At 47.4% G+C, this 22,171-nt stretch overlaps 2 protein-coding genes across 5 annotated transcripts in view; one reads left to right on the forward strand and one right to left on the reverse strand.

Moving 5' to 3' along the window:
• The window catches only part of SUSD6 (sushi domain containing 6), a 90,813-nt gene extending 79,951 nt beyond the window's left edge, over positions 1–10,862 (reverse strand). The window contains exons 1-2 of one of the 4 annotated variants that reach the window (XM_088167096.1): positions 10,760–10,862; positions 574–9,502 (exon numbers count right to left, since the gene is read on the reverse strand). The gene's annotated coding sequence lies outside the window, so the exon portion shown is untranslated. Of the gene's footprint in view, positions 1–573; positions 10,148–10,759 lie in introns of those variants that run through there. The other 3 variants (XM_088167098.1, XM_088167094.1, XM_088167095.1) reach the window with 3 other exon arrangements.
• A 392-nt stretch (positions 10,863–11,254) lies between these two features.
• On the forward strand, positions 11,255–16,136 carry CCDC177 (coiled-coil domain containing 177). Its single transcript, XM_014869211.2, has one exon. The coding sequence runs from the start codon at positions 11,255–11,257 to the stop codon at positions 13,151–13,153; it is 1,899 nt and encodes a 632-aa protein (XP_014724697.1). The 3' UTR covers positions 13,154–16,136.
• The last annotated feature ends 6,035 nt before the right edge of the window (positions 16,137–22,171 follow it).

Below are 22,171 nucleotides of genomic sequence, written 5' to 3' on the forward strand. Positions count from 1 at the left end.
TTCATTTTCAGTAATAGAAATTTTAAAGCATAAAAGCTGCCAAACTCCACCAGAAGGTCAAAGCATGCTTATCTTATGTGGCCCCATCTGATTAAACAGTTAATTTCATATCCAATGGTTATGGATGTTGCTTTTACTCTACAGAGGGAGTTTTACTATCACATAAGTCTTAGTCCATCAATACACTCCTTTCTGGCAGAGACACTGATGGGATTTGGTCAGACTCAATAGCACAGGGCTGGGGAAAAGGGCAGCCCATTCATGGGAGCAGTGAGATATCCCACATCACACCTCGCCCTGGTTCTTTTGGCAAACCTGCAGCAGTGGGATGGCAGTGGAAGCTGGGCTGGACAGGACATGTTTTATAACAATATAAAACATCTCTCATAGGGATGCAAATGCACACTGTTCTGCACACCTTGACAGACCCCACAGAGACAGTTGCTGCCCTCCAGATCCAGACCTGCCACTGGATTTATCAGATAAAAGAAACATATTTTTAATCCCAGACTTGAAATCTGTACCCTGCCAAAAGCCTTTCACAACCTTGTGAAAACAAATGGTACTTCTTACCCTTCTGCACACATCTGCCCATTCCTTCCCTCCTGTGGTGGACTTCTATAGTAGGTTGACACTGGCTGGATTCCAGGCACCCACCAAAGTCCCTCTGTCGCTCCCCTCTGCAGCTGGACAGGAGAGAGAAAATATAACAAAGGGTTCATGAGTTGCAATAAGGACCAGGAGAGATCACTCATCAAATACTATCATGGACAAAAACATGTTAGAATTAGAGATATTAACTGAATTTATTAGTAAAAAAATCAGAGCAGGATAATGAGAAGTAAAACAAAACCTTTGAAACACCTTCTCTCCACCCCTCCTTTCTTCCTGAGCTCTACTTCCTCCCCCAACAGAGCAGGAAGACAGGGAATGGGGGTTATCACCCATTGCCTCTCATGCTGCTCAGGGAGAGGAGTCATTCCCATGTTCTACTGTGGGTCCCTCCCACAGGAGACACTTCTCCATGAACTTCTCCAACCTGAGTCCATCTCACAAGCAATAGCTCTCTGCAAAGTGCCACAACCTGAGTCCATCCCACAGACAACCGTCCTGCTCAAACTGCTGCAGTGTGGGTCACTCTTACATGGGGTGCAGTCCTTCAAGGACAGGCATTACCATCATTTCTAACTGGTGGTTAGCCTTGACCAGAGGCACCAGAGACTGGCTCTGTTGGACATGGAGAAGCTTCTAGCAGCTTCTCATAGAAGTCACCACTGTACCACTCCCCACTGCTACCAAAGCTTGGCCATGCAAACCCAATATAACTTCAGAAGTTATTGAATTCTTTTCAGATGCCACATATCTAACGTGACTACAATTGCAAGGTAACTTCACTTCTGAGAGAAGCCACAGATAAAATACGATTTCTGATGGTAGTGCTCAGCTAGAAAAGGTCTCATGACAGTCTAAGCACTATCAGAGGGGAAAAAACATAGTCTAAGAGATAACGTTACTTCAGGCTGTCATACAATCTATCCTTGGCTGGGAGCCTTGGTAATGTTACCATCCTATGTGGCCTCCTTCTCCCCAGCACTGTGTGCCCCTGCAGACAAAGAGGGAGTGCTGTGCCTGCTCCATGCTGTTTGTTCCCTCCTCCATCCTGCTGTCCAGCCAGCAAACCAAAGGACTAAGGCAGCTTCACTCTAAGGACAGGCTGCTACAGACACCCTGAGCTCCCAGCTCAGTCATCAAAGACTTTGTGGCTTCAGAGGACTCTCTTACAAACCCTTTTTTCTCAAAGAGAGCTCTTACTGCTAAGATGCAGGAGAGCTACTCATATTTGTCTGTTTCCATTAACCCCCCACATCCAGATTCCAGTGGGAAAGCAGCTAGCTGGCATCACACCAGAGATGCCTTTTGTTTCTAGGAACTGCCAGCATGCCAGGTCTCATTCTAGCAAGCAGCATCTCCCACTTGGGCATACATGACAGCCACACACACTCGTGTTTCTTTGCCTTCTTGCTGGTAACAATTCTGTGACCTATTCATTGGCAACTTGTTTGAAACAGAATTTGTGCAGGAATAAATAAGTTTTTAAGTGCTTTTGAAATCCTCAAAGCCCATTAGCCCACTATATCTCTCTTGTTTTGCCTTTGTTTTTTCCCCACTTCCTTCTGCACACATCTCCTGGTCTGCTAGCTTTCAGTTACATTTCCATTATACACTGGAACCCATGCACATTTTTGTGTTTAGCAGGGCATTGTTCATTATTAATATTCAGAGTAGATGTAAATAGAGCAGCTCATCTCCAAAAGACTATTAAAGCAACATGGGAAAAACAAGAACAAAAGAGAAATCTTGGCACACCATCCACTCTTTTGCCTTCCTAGGGCACTTGAATTCACAGTCTACTGATGAAGAACAGGTAAAGCTAAACCTGGCTATGAGCATCATCGTTGCCATGACATTTCCCTTCTTGGAGTACCACAAACATACACTGCATTAAGAGATTTTTTTCTTTCTGTGACTTGAAATGCAGCATACAGTTGTGGAGCAGTCACCAGGGCTGTTATGCTGTCATGGGTGCCAGAAGACTCAACTCACAACCTGGAGTTTATAGGGATTTGGGTCTTGAAGCTGCACTACATTTCTTCTGTACATATAGGCCTGTACCAGAGAAGCTCAAAAAAAAAATCATCTCCTGGAAACTATCCAGAGCTTTTCTCTCTGAGGGAAACAAACGAGGCTTTAATTAATTTTCTTTCAAATACAGCAAATTGACTTCTGCTCCAGTTGTGCTAGTTTCAAGCCACACAGCACAATGGTATTAATTCCACTTCACTTGAGGGCTAAATGTTCAGAGCAAGGAAAAGGGAGTTTCCTGCAGGTCTTGCTATGGTTGAAGTCAACAACCAAACCACCCTGGTTTTTGCAGGAGTGGTTTCTTCAGAGTCTGCATTTCTGAGGGCAACTGTGACATGTCCCTGGGTTAGCACAGCAAAATGCAGGATACATGAAAGGCACTGGCTGAGCAAATTGCCTGGTCCTTTGCATATTTTTAAAAGTCAGCCACATCCTGCCTCAAATTTCATTTTACAGGCTCAAAGATAGAAGCACTTTTAATGCCCTGTCCTAAGGCTAGCTTACTGGTTCACTGATCATCCTAACTAGCCCTGCTGTCCCAAACTTAATTTAATCATTTTTAACACCAGAGTCTTGCCTGCAGGATTTCCCAACACTTGAATAAAACACAAGGTTCTGCACAAGGTCTCCTCAGTACCTTGCAAACCAGTGGTGTACTCCCTTTCTATCAGAGACACTTTGCCCAATAAACCAGAAGATCACATTTGCCTTCTTAGCATTTGCTTCATTTGGGTACAATCAGCACCTACCCCATGTTCCAGAAAATGGCACTCAAATGCCAGCAGAACAATTTGCCTGGACACAGTGCCACTGTACAGCAGCCATCCTGCACAGGTATCTCACTGTGGTGTTCTTCAGTGCCATGGACCTGTATTAGCACCATCTCGTGAATCTCATCCCTACACTGTGCTAAAAAGCATGAGAGTTGGAAGAAAAAATTTTACAAGAAAACCCAAATCACTGAGTACAGTGAGCCTGGTTAGTTCAAAGAGAGAAACTGCAGGATCTGAACTAAATACACATATATAGGAAGCACCAATTCTACAAAACTGTTATGGTAAACTATCCATCCTACCCCCTTTAGTATGTTCAATGACACAGTAGTTGCATCACTGCTTATGTGTTACAGTAAAGAGGTAAAGGAGATCAAAGAGGATGAAGGACAAGACCTCCTTCACCATAAAATCCTGTAAGCAATTTAAGTTACCTTCCAACCATCTTAAAATCCTCCCACTGCCAAGTTTATCTAATACATTTAATAAACAGCTTCATATTATTACATTGACTATGCACTGCTTAGGGAAGGTGCTATTATTCCTCTTCACAGATGGAAGAGGGTGGTACAGACCCCACAGATACCAACTCATACCATTTGCATTGTAAAAAAGTGACAGGCAAACAACCAAACCTGTTCCTGTCTAATACCCATTGTTCTCAACCCTTCCTTCTTTCCAAAAACGTCATGTTCCATGATTTCCCAAAAAGCAGCCCAATTTTCTCTCACCTTCTCCTCTGTCAACTCTGAAAATTAAATTAAGAAAGTCAGGCATCTCTTGACTAATTCTTCAAAATTCAGGGTAGCTGTAGAAGTGTTTCTATTACAGAGTAGGTTAAAGGACATTTGTTAACTTCTTGGATTCCCACCTGTTCTTTCCACATGACTTTGCATTGTTTGGCTACATACAGACTCTGTACACCTCAAGAAAGCAGCAAAACTTCATTTTATTTTCTTTATATAAAAATCAGCCCTTTTCAACCTGCATACTAGAACTACTGTCTGCTGACTACTGTATTTTCTGAGGTAACATCTGCCATAAAAACTGATTGCAAATATGATCAGTTAGAAAGATTTTCTTCTAGCAGTCTTCCAATTGGCTTTATTCCCAGAAGTCAGCCCAATGGAAAAGAAAAATCTATTTGGCACTGTCTCCAGCTGCAATTACTCATTCTTCAGGTAGAACAGTTTCCCCCCTTGGGGAGGTTTTGCTGACACGCGATTCAGATGATGGGTTCTGAGCTGCACTGGAACTGGTATGGCCTCTGGGATTCTGGAGAGGTGCTTTCTGATGCCTAAGGAATTCAGAATGCCAGCTCATGCTGTAAAAGAATAATAGAGGTTATCCCCCCCTCCAAAGTCTAAGCATATAACTATAGGTATAACTTGAGGAATTTAAATGTAATCCTATCATTATGGGTAGCAGGCTTCAGCTGCAGACATTCACCCATAATTAAGCAGAATTATTCATAAGGGGCTTTGGCCAAAGTCATGGCAGCGTTGGTAGCTCAGGTCATTGTTCAAACAGCAGGGGCAACTCAGGCCTGGGCTGCCTCCTGTGGACCTAATGCGGGAGAGTGATGCAACCCTGCCCATGTGTGTTCACTTTGCCTCTATGAGTGGGATATTTGTCTTCCAGCTCTCCTGAATTCAAGAACAGGCATCATGGGTTTAACACCTCTCTGCCTTTCTCCTCAGGTTATGATAGACACCAATGCAGGCTGAGTGCATTGGCCCCATATACATCCTTTACATTCCATAAGCATGGGTGTATGGATAACAAAACAAGGAAAGGCCCAGCTTCCAACTCCTGACCCCTCTCATGCCCCCTGCTGTTCATCACCGCCAGACAAGAGCAAAGAAGCAAACAGCAAATCTTTTCCTTCTGGCTGCCAGCTCCTTGGCACAGCACCACCAGGAAAGACCAAGTACAATCTAGGAATGGAAAGGTAGCTCATATTTAAATTGGAACATTAAATACTGTATCCTAGAATACTATGTTCTGATGTGGCTTCCGATAGGTGAAGGAGGAGTGATGTGAGATTTTTGCAGTTCTAAAAATACCTAACTGATACAATCCAAGCAGTGGTGAAGGTAAAGATCATACAAAAAGAGAAATAATCTTACTATTCAGCTAATAAACACCTCAGATTAGTTAAAACAAAAATAATTTAAAATCTCCACTCCTAATCTGACAGTTTGTTCTGTTTGATTACACTTTGCATTTTAATTCCCTGGAAGAGCATCACCAGCACTGTCATATTTCCCACTGTTTTTTAATAGTTTCATGTTGTGATTTCCAGGCTGTGCTAGAATAAATAGCGCAGCTTGGAAACTGAAGCAGCATGCAAGACTGATCATTTGCTCAAAACCAAGTTTTCAAGTAAATGAATGGGATGTATTTCAGCTTGAAAATGTAACCATGTAGCATTAGGATGTACCCTTCCTGTTGAGTTCACACTCAGCTGGCACTTGCTTGTTAGAGACAATTCTGGGTCACTGCACTAGTTGTATATGGATAGTAGCTCATGCACATGTAGTTTGCAGTCCTGTATGGATCACTCCAGAGGTGTACTCTGACCTCTTATAACAAAGACAATCCTCATGCTCATTTCAAGTATTTGTTTACCTCATCTGAAGTGTGCTCTATGAACTTGGGGCCAAATCATCCATGATTCACCGTGTGCAAGGACTCCATAACTCCCTCATGACCCACGAGTTCTCTAAAGAAGCCAAGCCTGACCAGAAGAACTGTGTGCATTAGGTTCAACACCCACATCTGAGGTTTGGTTTCTGCCAATATATGCCAACGTTGTAATAATTGCTCCAGAAATAACCACCGACAACAGAATATCTTGAAGACCAAATAAAATCTACCCTCACCTCTATACTTATTTTCATGGAAATATGCAGTGACTAGGTTTTTTTCCCCTCATTTTCTCTGCCAACCTACCGTATTTTTATTCAAATAGCCCTAGTAACTGACTAGGTTTACCCAAATACAAAACTACCGCAGATGTGCCAAACTTGAACAAAACCAAATCGAGAGCTGTTCAGCACGACCCCAGGAAAGCATCTATGCAGCAAGACTGCTGCCAGTCCTCAATATAGAGAAAGATAACTCTCTGCAGATCCTTTCAGCCAGAGACCAACACAATCTTTTCATTACTGAGAACTGACTGGTTTCAATGAGACAGCAAACAGCACAGACATCATGGTGTTTCCCAGCAAGAGGAACACAAACAACACCTTACCATCATCACACTGGCCTTAGACTCCAGCTTTATATCAGAGTGAAGATATAGTATTTGCAATGCAAGTCTGTCCCTAGTGGCTGCCAAACATTCTGCCTCTGGCAGTAGCCCTGTGCATCGCCCCCCACCGTATGTCACCATTCCCAGCTACCACCTCACACCCATCTCTCCTCTGTTTCACTGCTCTGTGCATCTGCCCCAGACAGAAGCTCCATTTCCCTAGAGACTCTGACGAGGGCCAGCCACAGCTGACAACACTAGGCAAAGCCTCTGGGCTGTGAGCAGTGGGGACAGTGCCTCAGCTTCGGGCAGTTACTCTGAAGTCTCTCAGGATGCTGTGCACTCACCACACCAGAAGAGCCTGGCAGGGGGCCACAGAGGAGGAAGGCCTTGGCATGTCTCTGTGGCAGCAGGAAGAAAGCAAACACCCATCCTGCCACCCATGGAGGAAAGGAAAGGCAAGCTGTGCCAGAACTGCAGGCAGAGCAGAAGCACAGAGTGACAAAAACCAAAGGTAAAGCATGAGAAATATAAAAAAGGAACCAACACTGAAATCTCACAGAGGATTTTGGCTTTTGTCAGGTTGTTACAATGACCTTGTGACATGCTGGGCTTTGGACCTTGGCTCTCAGGCAAGCCCAATATATAAAGTCAAATGGGACCTCATGTTCAGCATTATCACATAGCAGGCTGTAAAATTACTCAGGTGGATGGCATGTGACAAGTAGCTGTTCAAAGGGAAGGAACCAGGGATACCATGGCATGGGGATCAGTAAAACATTAGACTGAGTGCCTCATTAAAGTTTTAAATTAGTGTTTAAACCATCCAGCTGACAGAGAAGGTTGTGCTGGGGAGGCTCTGGTGTGTCCTGGGAGAGGGGCAGGAGCTGCATCTGGGCAGGGAAGGGACATATTTGGGCAGATGCTTCGTGCCTGTGTCCTAGCAGCAGCTAGGAAGAGAAGGGCAATATGCCTGGGAGATACCAGCAAAAATTGTGTCAGAGGGCTCCTTACTCTCTTCTCTCCAAGGCTGTCACTTTCCCCTTATCCACAGGGCTCATGAAGGTGCAGGAATATTCTGGTGCAAAACCAGGAAGAGCCTAAGCAAGAGGGAATAGGCTGAGAGCTGAAGTAGCTACACAATAGGTCAGGGTCAGGGTCATCCCAACAACAATATAAAAAGCCTGAGACAGAGTAGAAATTGGAAAGTAGATGAAGACAGGATTCAACCTGGAAAACAAAGGCTATTTAGCAAGGAGGAAATAATTCACCAACTAACATTCCTCTTGGCAGAGAAGGGAAGACTTCTGGAAAGTCAAACTATATTAATCTAGCCTTGGGAAAGCTAGAAAATTAGAGAAGGAGACACAAAGAAATTAGCTAGAGAGGATGAAGGCAACACACCAGCAAGAGGAATTGCACACAGCCACCCTGCCAGGCAACACAGAGCTCAGTGCTGGGCAGGAACCCACTGCTCAGTTCAGGGGTGGCTACCGTGAGAGTCTGACACACTGGGAGGAGACAGAAGGTGATAGCTCCTTGTGCAACTATGGGGGATTGATTTGTGATGACAGTATGTGTTCTTTGTCTCTGAGGGGACATAGAAACAGTATACAAACATTTGTAAGGCATACGCCCAAACGAGTGCAAATTACTTAGAGAAGACAAAACAAAGACAGGGAAAACAGAAGCTGAAACTAACTCAAAAGCTTTTACCAAGGAGCTGTAGTAGGTTGTGAAATAGCTCTCATGAGGAGAGCAGAGAAAAACCCTGGTATGGGCACTTTTAAAGTTGGATGGGAAGAAAGTAAATAACACATGAGCATGAAGAATTTATTGAAGTGATAAAAACATTTCCACCCACTCAATCTGTAGTTCCAGTTTTCCACTGCCCCACATCTCTTGCTATCATTAGTAGCAATGCAAAACTGGAAAATGTTTATTAAAGCATAACCTTATAGTACTGCTCCACCTAAGCACACAGATTTCTAGACACATCTAGCCAACAGAGAATTAGGCTTTATAATTGTGTCTGGGAAAATGACTCACTAGCAGCCATCCACTTTAACTCCTCCAATGACCTCCTCCTTCCCCATCCCAAATCTCCTTTAGTCTTGATGAGGTAGGGATATGACCTACCTTGGATAGTGTTGTTAATGTCTCCTAAAGTCACATGCAGCTGCTTCTAAAAATCTCCTGATAAATCTCTTTCTAATTGCATTTGGCCACTTACAGGGCTCCCAAAGATCCACACGGAAGCCTGAAAAGATCAAGCCAAGCACAGTCCCGATGAAGGCTGAAATAGCAACATGCCAAAAGCTTGGAGGAGCCTACACCTTACCTGGCATGTACACTTACCAGCTTGATACTTCCCATGAGGAGGGAACATGGCTATAGCTTGACAGCTATGGTGCCACAAGCAAGTATTAATGGTTAGCTCCATCAGCCAGAAGGGTGGGCTCCTCAGACAGCAGAGCTGTCCCCTGGTCTGAGGATTTTTCATGTGACTAATAACCAAGCTTTATAGCGGTCCCTTGCAGACTATCATGATGATGAATGAATGAGATCAGACTAGTCAATATGGCTTCCTGGTGGAGTTTGCTCACTTGCCGTGGATGCATCATTACCCTGTGCATTCATTCAGCACAATCTTTGCCTGTACAATGTGAAATGACAACCAACCTGCAGCTCCTCCTTAGCTTTCTGCTAAGAACTCCCAAGCCTTTTTAGATCCTTCTTTTGCTCTGTATCCTTGTCCTGAGCCATCCTGGAAAGTCGTTTGATGAGTACCATATCCTTCCTTATTAAAGCAAAGCATATTAAGGCGTACCTGTAGAAGTTAAACGAGAAATTGCTAAAAAACATTGACTTCATAACACATTGACTAATGGTGCATTTACTACTCCTGTCCTCTGCCTGAAAAAATCAGAGTTGCTCCACTAAGTGGCACAGATGCTCTGCAGCTCCCCGAGCAGCAGTGATCCTCTTTTGGCTGAATGTTATTTCCAGAGCAAAGCATTTTGCAACTCCACTGAGGCTGTTGAGCCCAGGATTCCTGTAGAAACCAGGGATATTTCAAGGTAACTGGAAGGACCATATTCAAAGTGGGTACTCAAAAAGGTGTACTGTATTGCCTGACACATCTCTGCATCGAGCAATAACTTACTTACATTAGCACAAAAGGGATTAAGGTTTCATGGTTGGAAACTGAACCGAAATCTGAGAGCTTTACCATTCCTTTCCAGCTCTGGCGTAAACTCCCTAGGCAGCCCAAGGCAGGCACCTCCATCTCCCTGGGGCTCAGTTTGCCATCTGTAAAACTGGGTTAGCTGTTCTTTCTTACACCCGTTTTATCCTTGTCTATATTAATGGTAAATACAGATGGGCTTGTTCGTGTACAGGAACAGTGCAAAACAGGGGGCACGACCGTGAAAGGGCCGCTCATTTAGGGAAAGTCTGCAGGGAAAGACATGAGCTCGGAGCAGGTGCAGGGCAGGACGCACGGATGAAGGGATGCGCACACAAGGAGTGGGGATGGATATCTTCAGGGAAGGATACTCTCCAGGCGGGCCGGGCGCTTACCAGCCACCCGAGCCAGCCCCGCGCCGCTCCCGCCGCAGCAGCGCCGAGCCCGGCCCCCGGCGGCGGGGAGGCGGGGGCGGGTCCCCCGCCCGGCCGCAGCGCTGCCCCCGGCCCGGCCCGGCGCGGCGGCGGGGCTGCGGGACGGGCTCCCCCCGCGCCCGCCTCCGCCCGCCCCCCGCGCGGGGCTGCAGCGGGCAGCGCGGGGCGCCGCAGCCTGCGGGCGGCCGCCGTGCCCGCCGCCCCGGGCCCGGCGTGCCATGGAGGAGCCGCCGCCCGCCTGATCCCCGGCACCGAGACAAAGAGCGGGGCTGCGGCCGCGCCCGCCCGGTGAGTGCCGCGGGGGACCGGGGAGGGCGGGGGGCTCCTTCTTGCGCCGCGGGCGGCGGCCCGGGAGTAGATCTCGGTCCCGCTGCCAGCCCTGCCTGACACCCCCGAGCATCCCTTTCTCCGTTCACCCTTTCACGCGCGGACACCCTCGTCCGCCACCCCGCCAAGCCCAGCGCACCTAAAGCATCCTCATTCGTAGTCCGGCCACCCTCAGCCCAGACTGCCCTCCCGGCCCAGACACACGCCGTGCATCCCCAGCATCCCCGTTCCTTGCCGAACGATTCTGTGCTCAGTGCCCAAACCTGCCGGAGGACTCTGAACGCCCCCCGCCCCCGTCACCCCGAACACCCCCGTCACCCCAAACGCCCCCGCGCGCACCACAGGGCACGACCCGCGCGTCCGAGAGCCTCCCGCACCACGCCCCTGTGCCCGACCGCCCAAACGCGGCTCCGCGCCTCGGGCACCCCCGCCCCCGGCACTGCCCCTCCGCGCCCAACACCTGCCGCTACCTGTCCCCTTCCCGCATAAACACAGCCCAGCCCAGGCACCCCCGGCGCACGGCCCGCCGCCCCCTCCCAGCCGCTCCTCGCCCCTGCCCGGGGACACAAAGGGGTCTGCGCGCCCGCTGCCCGCCCGCTCACCCGCCGCCGCTCTCTGCCCCGCAGGCCGAGCCATGGTGGAGCCGCCGGCCGAGCCTCCCCCGCAGCCCTGCCCGGCGCCCGGGGGGGCAGCGGGGGGAGAGCCGGCCCGTCCTGGAGAGCAGTCGCCGCTGCTGCACCTGGACCTGTACAACTTCGACTGCGCGGCGGCGGAGGGCAGCCGGTACGTGCTGACCAGCCCGCGGTCGCTGGAGGCCTGCGCCCGCTGCGCCGTGCGGCCCGTGGAGCTGCTGCCGCGGGCGCTGGGGGACCTGCTGAGAGAGGCGCCCGGGCGCTCCATGCGGGTGGCCGCCGGCCTCTACGAGGCCTACGAGCGGGAGCGCCGCCGCAAGCTGCAGCAGTGCCGGGAGGAGCGGGAGAGGATTATCCGCGAGGAGAAGAGGCGGATCCTCGCGCCCCTCGGCAGCCTGCCGCCTTCGCCCGCCGCTCGCGTCTCATCCCGGGCTGCGGCCGCAGCTGCCGGCGGGCCCCGGACCCATGGCGGGGGGAAGGCCAGGGCATCGAGGGGTGCCAAGGGCAAGAGCCACTCCCTGGACTCGCTGCAGAAGCGCCGCGAGGGTAGCTGGGGCAAGACTTCCTCCGAATCGGGCGCTTCGTCGTCCTACAGCGGGGAGAGCCTGCGGGAGCGCGGGGGCAAGGTGTGCGGCCGGGGTCGGGGGGTAGCCGCTGCCAATGGGGCTCTGCTGGGGCGCAGCTTCAGCCTGGGCGACCTCAGCCACTCACCACAGACTGCCCAGAGAGTCGAGAGGATCGTCAGGGAGGTGAAGAGGAAGAAGGGTCTCTCAGAGGTGCCAGAGAGAGACAAGAAGATCGCGGCGCTGATGATCGCCAAGCATCAGGAGGCCAACCTGCTGCGGGAGCAGCGACAGGCAGCCCATCTGCAGTGGGACAGCCAGCGGCGCCTGGCTGAGCAGCGGAAGGAGCAGGAGGAAAAGCAGAAGCAGAGGGCCCTCCTGCAGGGTCAGCGGATGTGGGAGAGCCAGGTGGAGAAGCGGCGAGGGAGACTGAGCCAGGAGCAAGAGGAAGCCACCCTGATGAAGCAGAGGCAGCTCCTGGTGTGTGAGGAGAGGTGGCGGGAGCAAGCGGAGAAGCAGGAGCGGCTGCGGAGGGAGAGGCTGGAGAGGGCCATCAAGGAGGACAAGCAGAAAAAGCTCCATCAAGAGCTCAACCTCAAGGTGAAGGAAGAAGTTAAGAAGGAACATCAGGAGCGAGAGGAACAGCTCCTGCAAGAGAAACTGTCCACAGCTGCACAGAAGAGGCTGAAGAAGGAGGTGCAGCTGCAGAAGGAAAAGAGACTGTTCAACCAAGCAGAGAAGCTGAAGCATGAGGCCTTGCTCAAGGAACTGGCCAAGCAAGAGGCAGAAGAGAAGGAAATGCTGAAGGCATCCCTGAAGATGAGTTTGACAAAGGCTCAGGAGAACTACGAGCAGCTTGTGGAGAAGAGGAACCAGGAGCTGAGGGAGAAGGCCAGACGTGAGGACATGCAGATCCAGAGAGCTAAACTGGCAGCAGAGAAGAAGGATAGAGAGCAGAAGGAGCACTTGGAAGCACTGGCTAGAGAGACAGAGAGAAAGCTCCAGCATGCTGCCCAGGTGGCTGAAGAGGCTGTCCAAGAAAAAGCCCGCAAAGTGGTCTTGAGCCGTCTGGAAAAGGAAAAAGTGCAGAAGATGAACAAGCAAAAGGTAGAAGAGTATGAGGACTTACGGCGCAGGGAAATTCTCCTCTCTATAGAGAGGAAGCTGGAGAGAAGTGAGCAGATTTTCAAGGAGAAGAAGACTGTCTTAGAAAATGCCAGGTCTGTTGCTCGAGCGTCCTTCCATGTCCGGGAAAAGGTGCGAGAGGAGACGAACGTGCGCACCTTTGACAAGATGGCCTTCGAAGCAGAACTGCATGCTCACCTTAGTAAGAAATGAAAGATCTTGTCATGGATGAGTGAGAATGCACCACTGGTTATCCATTGTAATGTGACAGAAAGCTCCTCGGTATGAGCGTTTAAAAAATAACGAAAACAAACATCCACCCTAATTTCGTATTTTGGGGGAGCAGGGTACCGCACAAAAACGTGGCAGCTATTTCGCATACTGTTTTAAATACATTTTTCGTTCTGGGTGTGTTTTAAAGACTGACCTCAGTCATCTTTACAGAGAGGAAGCAAGTTTTTGTGTCCTCCACCCCACAAGCACATGCATTTTTTCAGAGGGCTGCAAAATCTGCTTGAACCTCTGAGTTACTGATTGATTGTTTACACCAGAGATGACTACAGCTGCACTCTCCAGCTGGAAATGCAAACAGAGGTTGCTGACTACTAGAGCCTGCTGAATAAGAACCAAAACCACCCAAGCTGATTCTGCCTGGAGTAACAGGCAGTTTGGTTTATGTTAAGGGACTGTATTTTCAAAGCTACTGCACTCCCATGTGGAAGGTGAAGAAAGTTGGAGTACAGAATGCCATATACCCTGGGTGCCCCTTGGCTTCTGCTAGTACCAAGCTAGGGAAAGCACAGATCAAGGGCGTGTAAGTAGATATCATGATGAGAGCTGGGCAGAAGCTGTCTGAAAGGGCTCACAAATACAATTTCGATTTTGCTTTTTGTAACTGTTACCCCTCCCAGGTATCCTCACCTCTCCTCCTTTCCAAGTTTCTCTTACCAACATCTGTAGAATTCCTTCTTTTCTTTTGGAGGAAGAAGAAAAGGAGAGAAATTTGTGGACAGTCCACAAACTGACGAGCACCCACACAAGCCAGTTGTTCATTAAGATATAAAAGTGAATGAACCTGTAGAATCTGGACTTTGGGGGAAATACAGAAGTCACTTGTAAATGGAAATCACCACCCCAGGAATTCCCAAAACTCAAGAAGACTCTCAGCCACTTTATCCAATTTGCCCTGTCTTGAGCAGGAGGTTGGACCAGATGTTCTCCAGAGTTCCAGCCTTATAATTCTCATGAGCTGCATAAAATGAGACCTTCGCCCAACTCTTTATCATCGTCTACTACGCAGGGCAGCATTTCTCTGCCACTGGTGCTAAGAGTTGTATTCTTATATAGAGCACAAGAAAGAGTTGATGCACAAAGTAAGGGACGTTACAGACTCTCTTAGATGAGGATCATTTCTTTTTTATAAGAGTTAACTCAATACTCTTTAGAGGGAACTGAGTCCTTCTGCAAGTAAATACACCAGAAATGTGAAAAGCCTATCTGTGCCCTGTGCACTGCATTCAAGTACAACAGTGTTCTGCTCCAGGTTTCCACATTTACTCTTTGTTGAGTTGGAGTTGCAAGCACACATCCAAAGCATGCACTTTGGTTTGTTTTTTCCTGGCTCCATCAGCAGCATCAATTCTCTGTTCCACCACCTGTGATGCCGTATTGGATTGCTCTGGTGATAGCAGTCAGACCTGGAGCATGGAGGAGAAGCAGCAAGAAAAGACAGGATCTTGTTTCTTTGCAGATGTCTCTGATGTACAACACAGCAGAAGAGACAACCAGAAGAAGGTTGACATATGGCACAAACATGCAGTCTTGCGTGCATAGATCGCTTACCAGATTTTCCCGGGAGGTAACAGCACGTCAGAATCCTCCTAGAAGGCTTTGAAGAAGATCTTAAATGAACAGTAACAGTAACAGACCAAATACACCATGGTGCCCTGCAAGGCTAGAGGCATTACACAAACTGTGTTGAAAATTAAGAAGTAGGTATTTTTTTTATTTTTATAGGACTTGGTCTTTGAAGCGTGATATGATTGGTGGTGTTAAGGGCAGGCAGCATAAAAGTAGGAATTAGGGCACCTGAGCAAAGTTTTCTCTGTCAGTCATTGGCTCACTGTGTAATGCCAGGCAAATCCTCAGAGACTGGACCTGCTCCTATTGATATAAACGGAAGCACAGGTGGGCTCTTGGGGTTGCTGGGACTCACAGAAATAGTAAGACTTGGCTTGGCAAAGCACTTCAAAGACTTTGGACAAATGTTGCTTATAAAGCACAAAGTAATATTTATTTATGTATGTATGTATTTATTTATTTATTTGAGTGGTTATTAAAGTAAAACATCCCTTGGTGAAAAGCATTAACGCCCAAATCTGTTAGCTGTGGAAAGGACAGCTGCATTACTGTTTCCAGCAGGGAGGCTGTCCCCTCACCCTCGTCCTCAAAGCAGCAATTAGATCAGTGAAACAAATCCTGCTCTAACACTGGATGAGGTCCTTGAAAAAACACAGACTTCTTGACATGTTGTCCATGCCGCAGTGATCTACATGTGCCCTTGTAGCTGCAAAGACCTAGAAAAGAGATGGCCAGTGGCCCAAATCCAACCAGTGCAAAACTGCCTTTGCTCGCTGACAGCACTAGAGTTGGGATAAAACCTGCAGTGACTCCAGCATAGCCAATGTTTCATCTGGTTTGTAGCCTCTGGGGCTGCAGAGAAAGCCTGCCAGCACGGATATTGAGGGCTTTTGCTTCCTGTGTCATTGCACTGTGGTTGAAAGTCACTACTTGGTTCATTTAGCAGAGGGAAAATGGGGAGAGCTGGGAAACAGTGAAAAGAAGGCAAATGGTGGTGAGTGAATGGGCAGGCAGCCTCTAACTGGAGCACCATGTTTTCCCTAAAGCTCTGCTGCAGTCTGCCTGAATACTGTCCAAACCTCCCTCTGACAAGGGCATTTCCAGATGGAGAACATTCTGCAGCCCAGGAGACATGTCTTGGTCACTGACTGTAATTACACCTGGGGTCCATCTCTTGCTGCTGACTGAGTTTGACACCTTGGGGCTACAGCTGAGCTAATCAACACAAACCTACAGGATGGTAATTGGATTGGCACTAGTGTTCCTGTACTGTGCAGTGTACAGCTCAAGTTTGGAATGTGCAATCTGAGAAAAAATATTTTTTTTTCAAAATACATTAATCTGTGTATGGATATTTTTTTATTTCTGTAGTGGTTTAAGTCCAAAGTCTGTGAAATTCAGTGGAGTTTATGAGTTTAAAATTGCAGCATGGAAAATTTCAGTCAGCAATTTGGGTGGAGGCATGAGAGTTATTTCTTGGGTCTGCCTATGCTTCTGTTTATTTGAGAAGGAATTTTACTGCTGGATTTCTGTAGGAATGGAAATTAAATCCTGTGTCACGTGTAAAAAGTATGGCCCTTTTAGATGGGCTTATTCGGGGTTTTTGCTATTGAGCTGCAGGTTAGGGAGAACTAAAAAAGTAATCAACGTGGAGGAGAAGCACTGACGAAGGAGCAGTTTCTTTTGGCTGAGCTCTGGAGGAATTTTGGAACACAATGGAACATGTTTTTTATGTTCAGAAACTTGTTTATGTGGACTGTCTAGTTTTTAATGGCATCTGGGCTGAAACTGGAGCTCTTCAGTGCCAGAGGGAGTGCCAACAATCTTATCTGCGTGCTTCCTCTTCACGCAAAATTCATCACTAAAACACATTTCTCTCTGTCAAGGTTGAATTTGGCAGATATGTCTAAAAGCTATTAGGAGGAGCAGCTGCATCACCACTAGTTAATATTTCACAAGGTAAATTTTAAGCCAGTTTATACAAAATTCTTTCACCACATGAATAAGAGGGAGAATTCGATTTCTCAGCTTGGTTACCTACTATTTTCCTCTTGGGATGCTTACGGAGCTCCAGACTCATTCTGTGCTAAAATTTCTCCCAATGCCAGGGAAATTCTGTTCACTAAACAAATGCTGAATATGCAGTGCTCACAGGTTTGAGAGGGGCCTTAGTTTGATTTACATGTCTTCATTTAGCCAAGGCTGGACAGGGAGGCGTGGGAAACAGAATTTGCAATTCATAGCCAGGCTTATCATATCCTACCTGAGGATGGCTTCTCATTGCTGCAGTTGTTGCATCAAAGAGAGACTTGATTTCAGCTGTGGGCGTTCTTCTGCTGGTAAAGACATAAATGTAGTAGTTGAAGTGTCATTTTGAACTTTGTTGTTGTTTGGGCTATTTTTGGTTTTGTTAGAGTTTTGTTTTAAGAATATGCATCAAGCTCTAAGGATGAGATACAAAGCTAGTGAGATGTGGCACATTATGAATGGTCACTGGTGTCTTCACACATAGTTCTACTCTGTGGACCTGGGACTGCACAATTGTTCAGTGGAGCAGCCACTGCATCCAGGAGAGCAGAGGTGCTCTGTGATCTGTTCTCAGGTCACACAGGCTCCCTTCAGAGCAATCAAATGTAAGCTCTAATGCTTTGCTGAGTCAAGTTCCCAGGGAATAAAGTTTGTTAGGATTGAACTTAGCCTGCATAGTTGTAAAAGAAGGCTGTCACAGGCAAAGAAGAGGAAGACACTGGCTTAACCCCGTCCTTCTGGAAATGAGCCCCGAAGCACCTCCTTTGCAGTGCAGTACAGGGATGTTGCAGTGGGAGCTGATGGAGCCCTAATACAACTGCTTGGGGGAGTGCAGCCCCACAAGTCCTTGGCAAGCAAGGAGCACCCACTGTAAAGAGCCAGTGTAGAGGCATAGTAAGAAAATCATAATGCTTCTGGCTTCTAGGCAAGCAGCAGCTCTGCCCTCCTTTTTGGTGAGATATCACTAGGTAATGTTTGAAGAGAAAACACTGGAAACAAGGGAAAAATACAAAACTCTTCCAGTACAACATACCTGGAAACAGATTCTCCATTCATGGAGAGCATCCAGCACTCTGGGGAGGCTACTCTTCAGACCTTTCATGATGGAATATGCCCAACATTCTACGTGCCTCTTAACACTAGGCCATGAAAAAAATTTGGTTCTAGGTCTGACTTCTTTGTCCTTAGCCCATTCTTTGAGCATGCATCTTTACTGTGAAACATTGCCTTGTTATTGTAAGATTTTAGTCTGAAAGGACTAACTCTGGTAACTTTGCACTCATGTCCTACATCCCTGCCATTCAGCAAGGAATCTTCTGCATTACAAAACCACTCTGGCAGTAAGAATCACCCTGTATTACAAAACCAAACTGCCAGTGCTATTTTGTTCTTATGTGCTTTACACAGCTCCCTGCATCTAATCTCAGGACCTGGCTGTGAGGTAAGCTAGTTGTCGCTCCCAGCCTAAGTACAAGCAAACTGAAGCAGAAAGAACTGATGTGATTTGCCTCAGGCCATGTTGACCTCCCTGATCCAGCTGGAGCTCTCACTCATGTCCTCTCTAATCTCCTTGCAGTCCTCTAATTAACCTCTCCTGGTTGTAGTGAAGGGATAACCCTGTGCCTCTGCTGTGGCAGCTCCCCTGACTCCTGATCTGCAGCTGGTGCTTCATGGAGGATAAAGGTTTTAAGCCACCAGCCACCACTTCTGGGCATTGCCCCCAAACCCTGAAACACTTTTAAATGCAGGGCTTGAAGATTAGATAAGGCTGCACTGGGAGCCCAGGACAGGGGCAGGGTGAGAGGAAGGTGCATTAGCAGAAATGGGCAGGAGCTACAGATGGAAATGTTAAATCAATGAGTAAACATGGACTGAGTATCCTTATACCACCCTGGCTAGCTAGAATCACTTAGATCTCTATGTATGACAGCATACAATAACACTTTCTTTCAGCACATTAAATTTACAGGGCCCAGTTCATCCCATTAGTTATCTCTCTAGGGCCAGCAGAGTTATTCCAGGAGCAAATACAGCCTAGATATATTAAACTTTTCATTATTTATGTAAATCACAATGGCTTGGCAGAGCTTATGCTTTCAAGAGCTCGGTGAAAATTTCCTCCTGTGGCGCACTACCCAGGCAATGGGATGGGAGGGTCATGTATCAGTTGATATTTTTAGACTGGGTGACAAATTTGTCAATACCCTGGTGCTGGACACTGTGTTCCTGGGTGTTTACAAAGCAGTGTCTGCTTAAGCAGCTCAATGCAGCTGAGGGGAAGAGCAGCTGGCACAGAAGTACCTTGTTAGACAGTAAGCTGAACAGTGGGGAGTAAGAGATTTGGCTCTTTGTTGGGTGCTACTGGGAATGTTTTGGTTTGTAGGAAGGTGATGTGATAATTTTGTCTCTTTTTTAATCACCTCCAAAGTAAGCTGTGCTATTTTTGATAATTATTTAATGATTTATAAGAGACAGGAAAATAAATGAGTAAAGGAAAACAAAACACAGATGTGTAGGTAAAGCTGAAAGCCATTTTTCTTTCCCTCCTGAAAAAAGGCCCTATTATGCCAGCAGGTGAAAATTCTGTTAAGTGCTGCATTGCATGCAATTTCTTAGACCCTAGGAGGGGACCACTCTGTTCAGAAGCTTTGCTACTTATACACCTATCTCCTGTACATGCTGACAAGACAGGCTTCGTGTTTAGCTCCCAGCAGCACCTATTTCTTCAGATTTCAAGGAAAAGGTGAGATCCATGAACAGGCACTGTTTTCGCTGTAGAGGGACCCCTACACAGCCATCCTGAGTGCACTCAGTCCACATCTGACATGAACCCTGATGGAAGAGTGGTACTTTGTTCTCATCAGGGAAATTCAGCAGCCCTCATCCAGACATTCTAGGTGCCTCTGCACAATTTTTAGCTTCCACCTGGAGCTGTCAAGCTATCCTTGTTTCCTAGTTTGATCCTGAGGCTCCTGCTCCCATTGCCTGCAGCTGGGGAGTTGGGGAGCTGACCATAGGGTGCAGCCAAGTCTCCCTTGTCTGCAGAAATTTCAAGAGAACTAATTTGTCCTGCTCTTCCTTAAACTGGGGCATGTCTGTGCACGAGCAACTGCAGGAACTATCTGAATCTGGGCTTGGGATGGCGTAGGTTGAAAACCTACAGATGAACTGGGTGTTACGGCATAGCAAAGGGATGCTACTGTTTTATTTTTAATTATCAAACACCGCTGCTAATTTACTTCCCCTGCATTGCTTTCCCAGACAGTACCATGAATGGGGCAAGAATTAACAGCCCCAGAGGAAGTGCTGAGCTGTTGCCCTCCCCACTTAGACCAGTGCTTGGCTTAGGAAGCAGTGCCTCTTCTTGCCTCAGAGGGAAGCTTTCCTTTCTGCAGTCATCACTGCATAATGCACAGGTGCTCTGGGGACAGGCTGGCATCCTAAGATATATCCATCCTATCACACTATCACCAGCTTCTCCTTATGACCTGAACTCTACCATCTAGCTCATATAGTTCTGCATGACCTGTCATGACAGGGATTTTAGATATGTTGTAACAGCTATAAGTCATAACGCTTTTTCTGTTATCATTTCACCTACTGCTGCTCAGGAGGAAGTAAAACTGGGGAGGATTGTTGCAGTAAATCAGAGGTGACCTGTCTGCTCTCAGAAAATGGTGGGCAGCTAGCAAGCTGAAAGCCTCAGGGCTTTATGCAACACTAAAACACCTGACAGGTTAGCTGTAGATACACTCCATATCCCTTTTCATGGTAGCTGTCACTCCAACTTACATCTCTTGGGTGATGTGAGTTTATAATATTTCCCAGGCAGAAGGCACTCTGTCTTGTAACAGAAGTTTTCTGTGATTCCTACAATTTTTTCAAAAAACCTGCACAATCTGTTTGCAGAATCAGGTATTTCAATGCATTTTACTTATGGTTCCATCAAAAAAATTGTAGAAGTAGAGATTTCTGAAGCCAATGGTGTTCGGACCCAGAGCTGCTGTCCTGTCTGAGTGTCTCTGATCAGACTGCACTGTGCTACTCCAGAGATCTCTCACAGCTCCTGCCATCTCTGGGAACCTGCAGATCCCTCTCTGCAAAGACACCATACCATAATGGAGATGCCACGTGATTCACTCCCCAAATGCACAGAAAATTTGCTGTAAGAACCAGGGGAAATTCTGCAGAGTCTCCTGGAAGCTGCAGGGCCCTTCCCATCCATCCTGACGCCAGTGCTGTGTAAACTCCCATGCTGTACAGTACCTGCTGACCCAGTAATGCTGTCTGAGTCCTCTCCATGGCAACGCACTGCAGTGTCCTCAGGTACAGGGAGGCGTCCTGCAAGCAGGCAAGGCTGCCCAGGGAATCGATGGATCAGATGCATAGAGAATAATTTTAACGTAAGCTTTTCCATGGGGAAATTGGAGGCACAAAATGACTCCCCAGAGGAAATGAAAGAACATCTGAAGAAGAAAGAAATAACAATATTAGTTATTTAAATACCCTTAAAATCATAGGAGACATGGTTTATATGTCTCGTGCAACAGATGTACATGGCCAAGCAGCTTCACGTATTTTAGGTACTCTCAGGGAATGAAGAATGGTGGAAAGTACCTTGGACCTCAGGTAAGAAAAGATTTATGTTTTCCAACAAGGGTTAAGGTTGGCCAGAGTGGAAAATTGTAGGAAAAATGTTCTAGACATCTCCAACTAAGATGGCTCTCATACCACTACAGCAAAGAAGCATGTCCTGAATGCATGGAGTGGGAGTAAGGATGGAGAAGAGAAGCCTGGGATAAGCACATACAGGACTTAAATGTATAATATAATGAAAATAAGACCGTACATGAAAGTCATGATGAATTGTGAAATTTTTTAGGTCTCCTTCCTGTTGAAGGCTCCTCTATTACAGCAGCAGAGAAATGCCTTCTGGAGCACCCCAGCCCAGTGGCTTCCCCTACCCCAGGCCTGCATGGGTGCTGCTCCAGGCATCTGTCAGGCAGCACCCCACAATGTTAGGAAGGAGCCTGAGCTAAACCGCCTCCCTTTGGGCTCTAGGGCAGCAGCCAAGCATGACCAGGGTTCTCCTGTGAACTGTGAAGCAGAGGTTGATGAGGAGCACCTCTTTTAGTATTTGAATCTGGGCTGGCAGAGAATAGATTTTACCGTGTGTCAGTGCTGGGATCAGGAGGAACAGCTAAGAAGAGATGTGTCTCAAGACCACAGGATGAAGCACTTTTCTACTAAAGACTGATTTAATTCTGCTTGCTTTTTTTTGGGGGGGGGGGGGGGGAGTGAGTGTTGGGGTTTTTGGTTCAGTTTTTTTGGGGGGGGTTGGTT

Source organism: Sturnus vulgaris, chromosome 6 (assembly GCF_052056855.1).
Source record: "Sturnus vulgaris isolate bStuVul1 chromosome 6, bStuVul1.hap1, whole genome shotgun sequence".
Lineage (NCBI taxonomy): Eukaryota > Metazoa > Chordata > Aves > Passeriformes > Sturnidae > Sturnus > Sturnus vulgaris.

Bases quoted from the DNA above. Each gene is read 5' to 3' on its own strand.
- CCDC177 (XM_014869211.2), top strand. From the start codon at position 11,255: ATGGTGGAGCCGCCGGCCGAGCCTCCCCCGCAGCCCTGCCCGGCGCCC.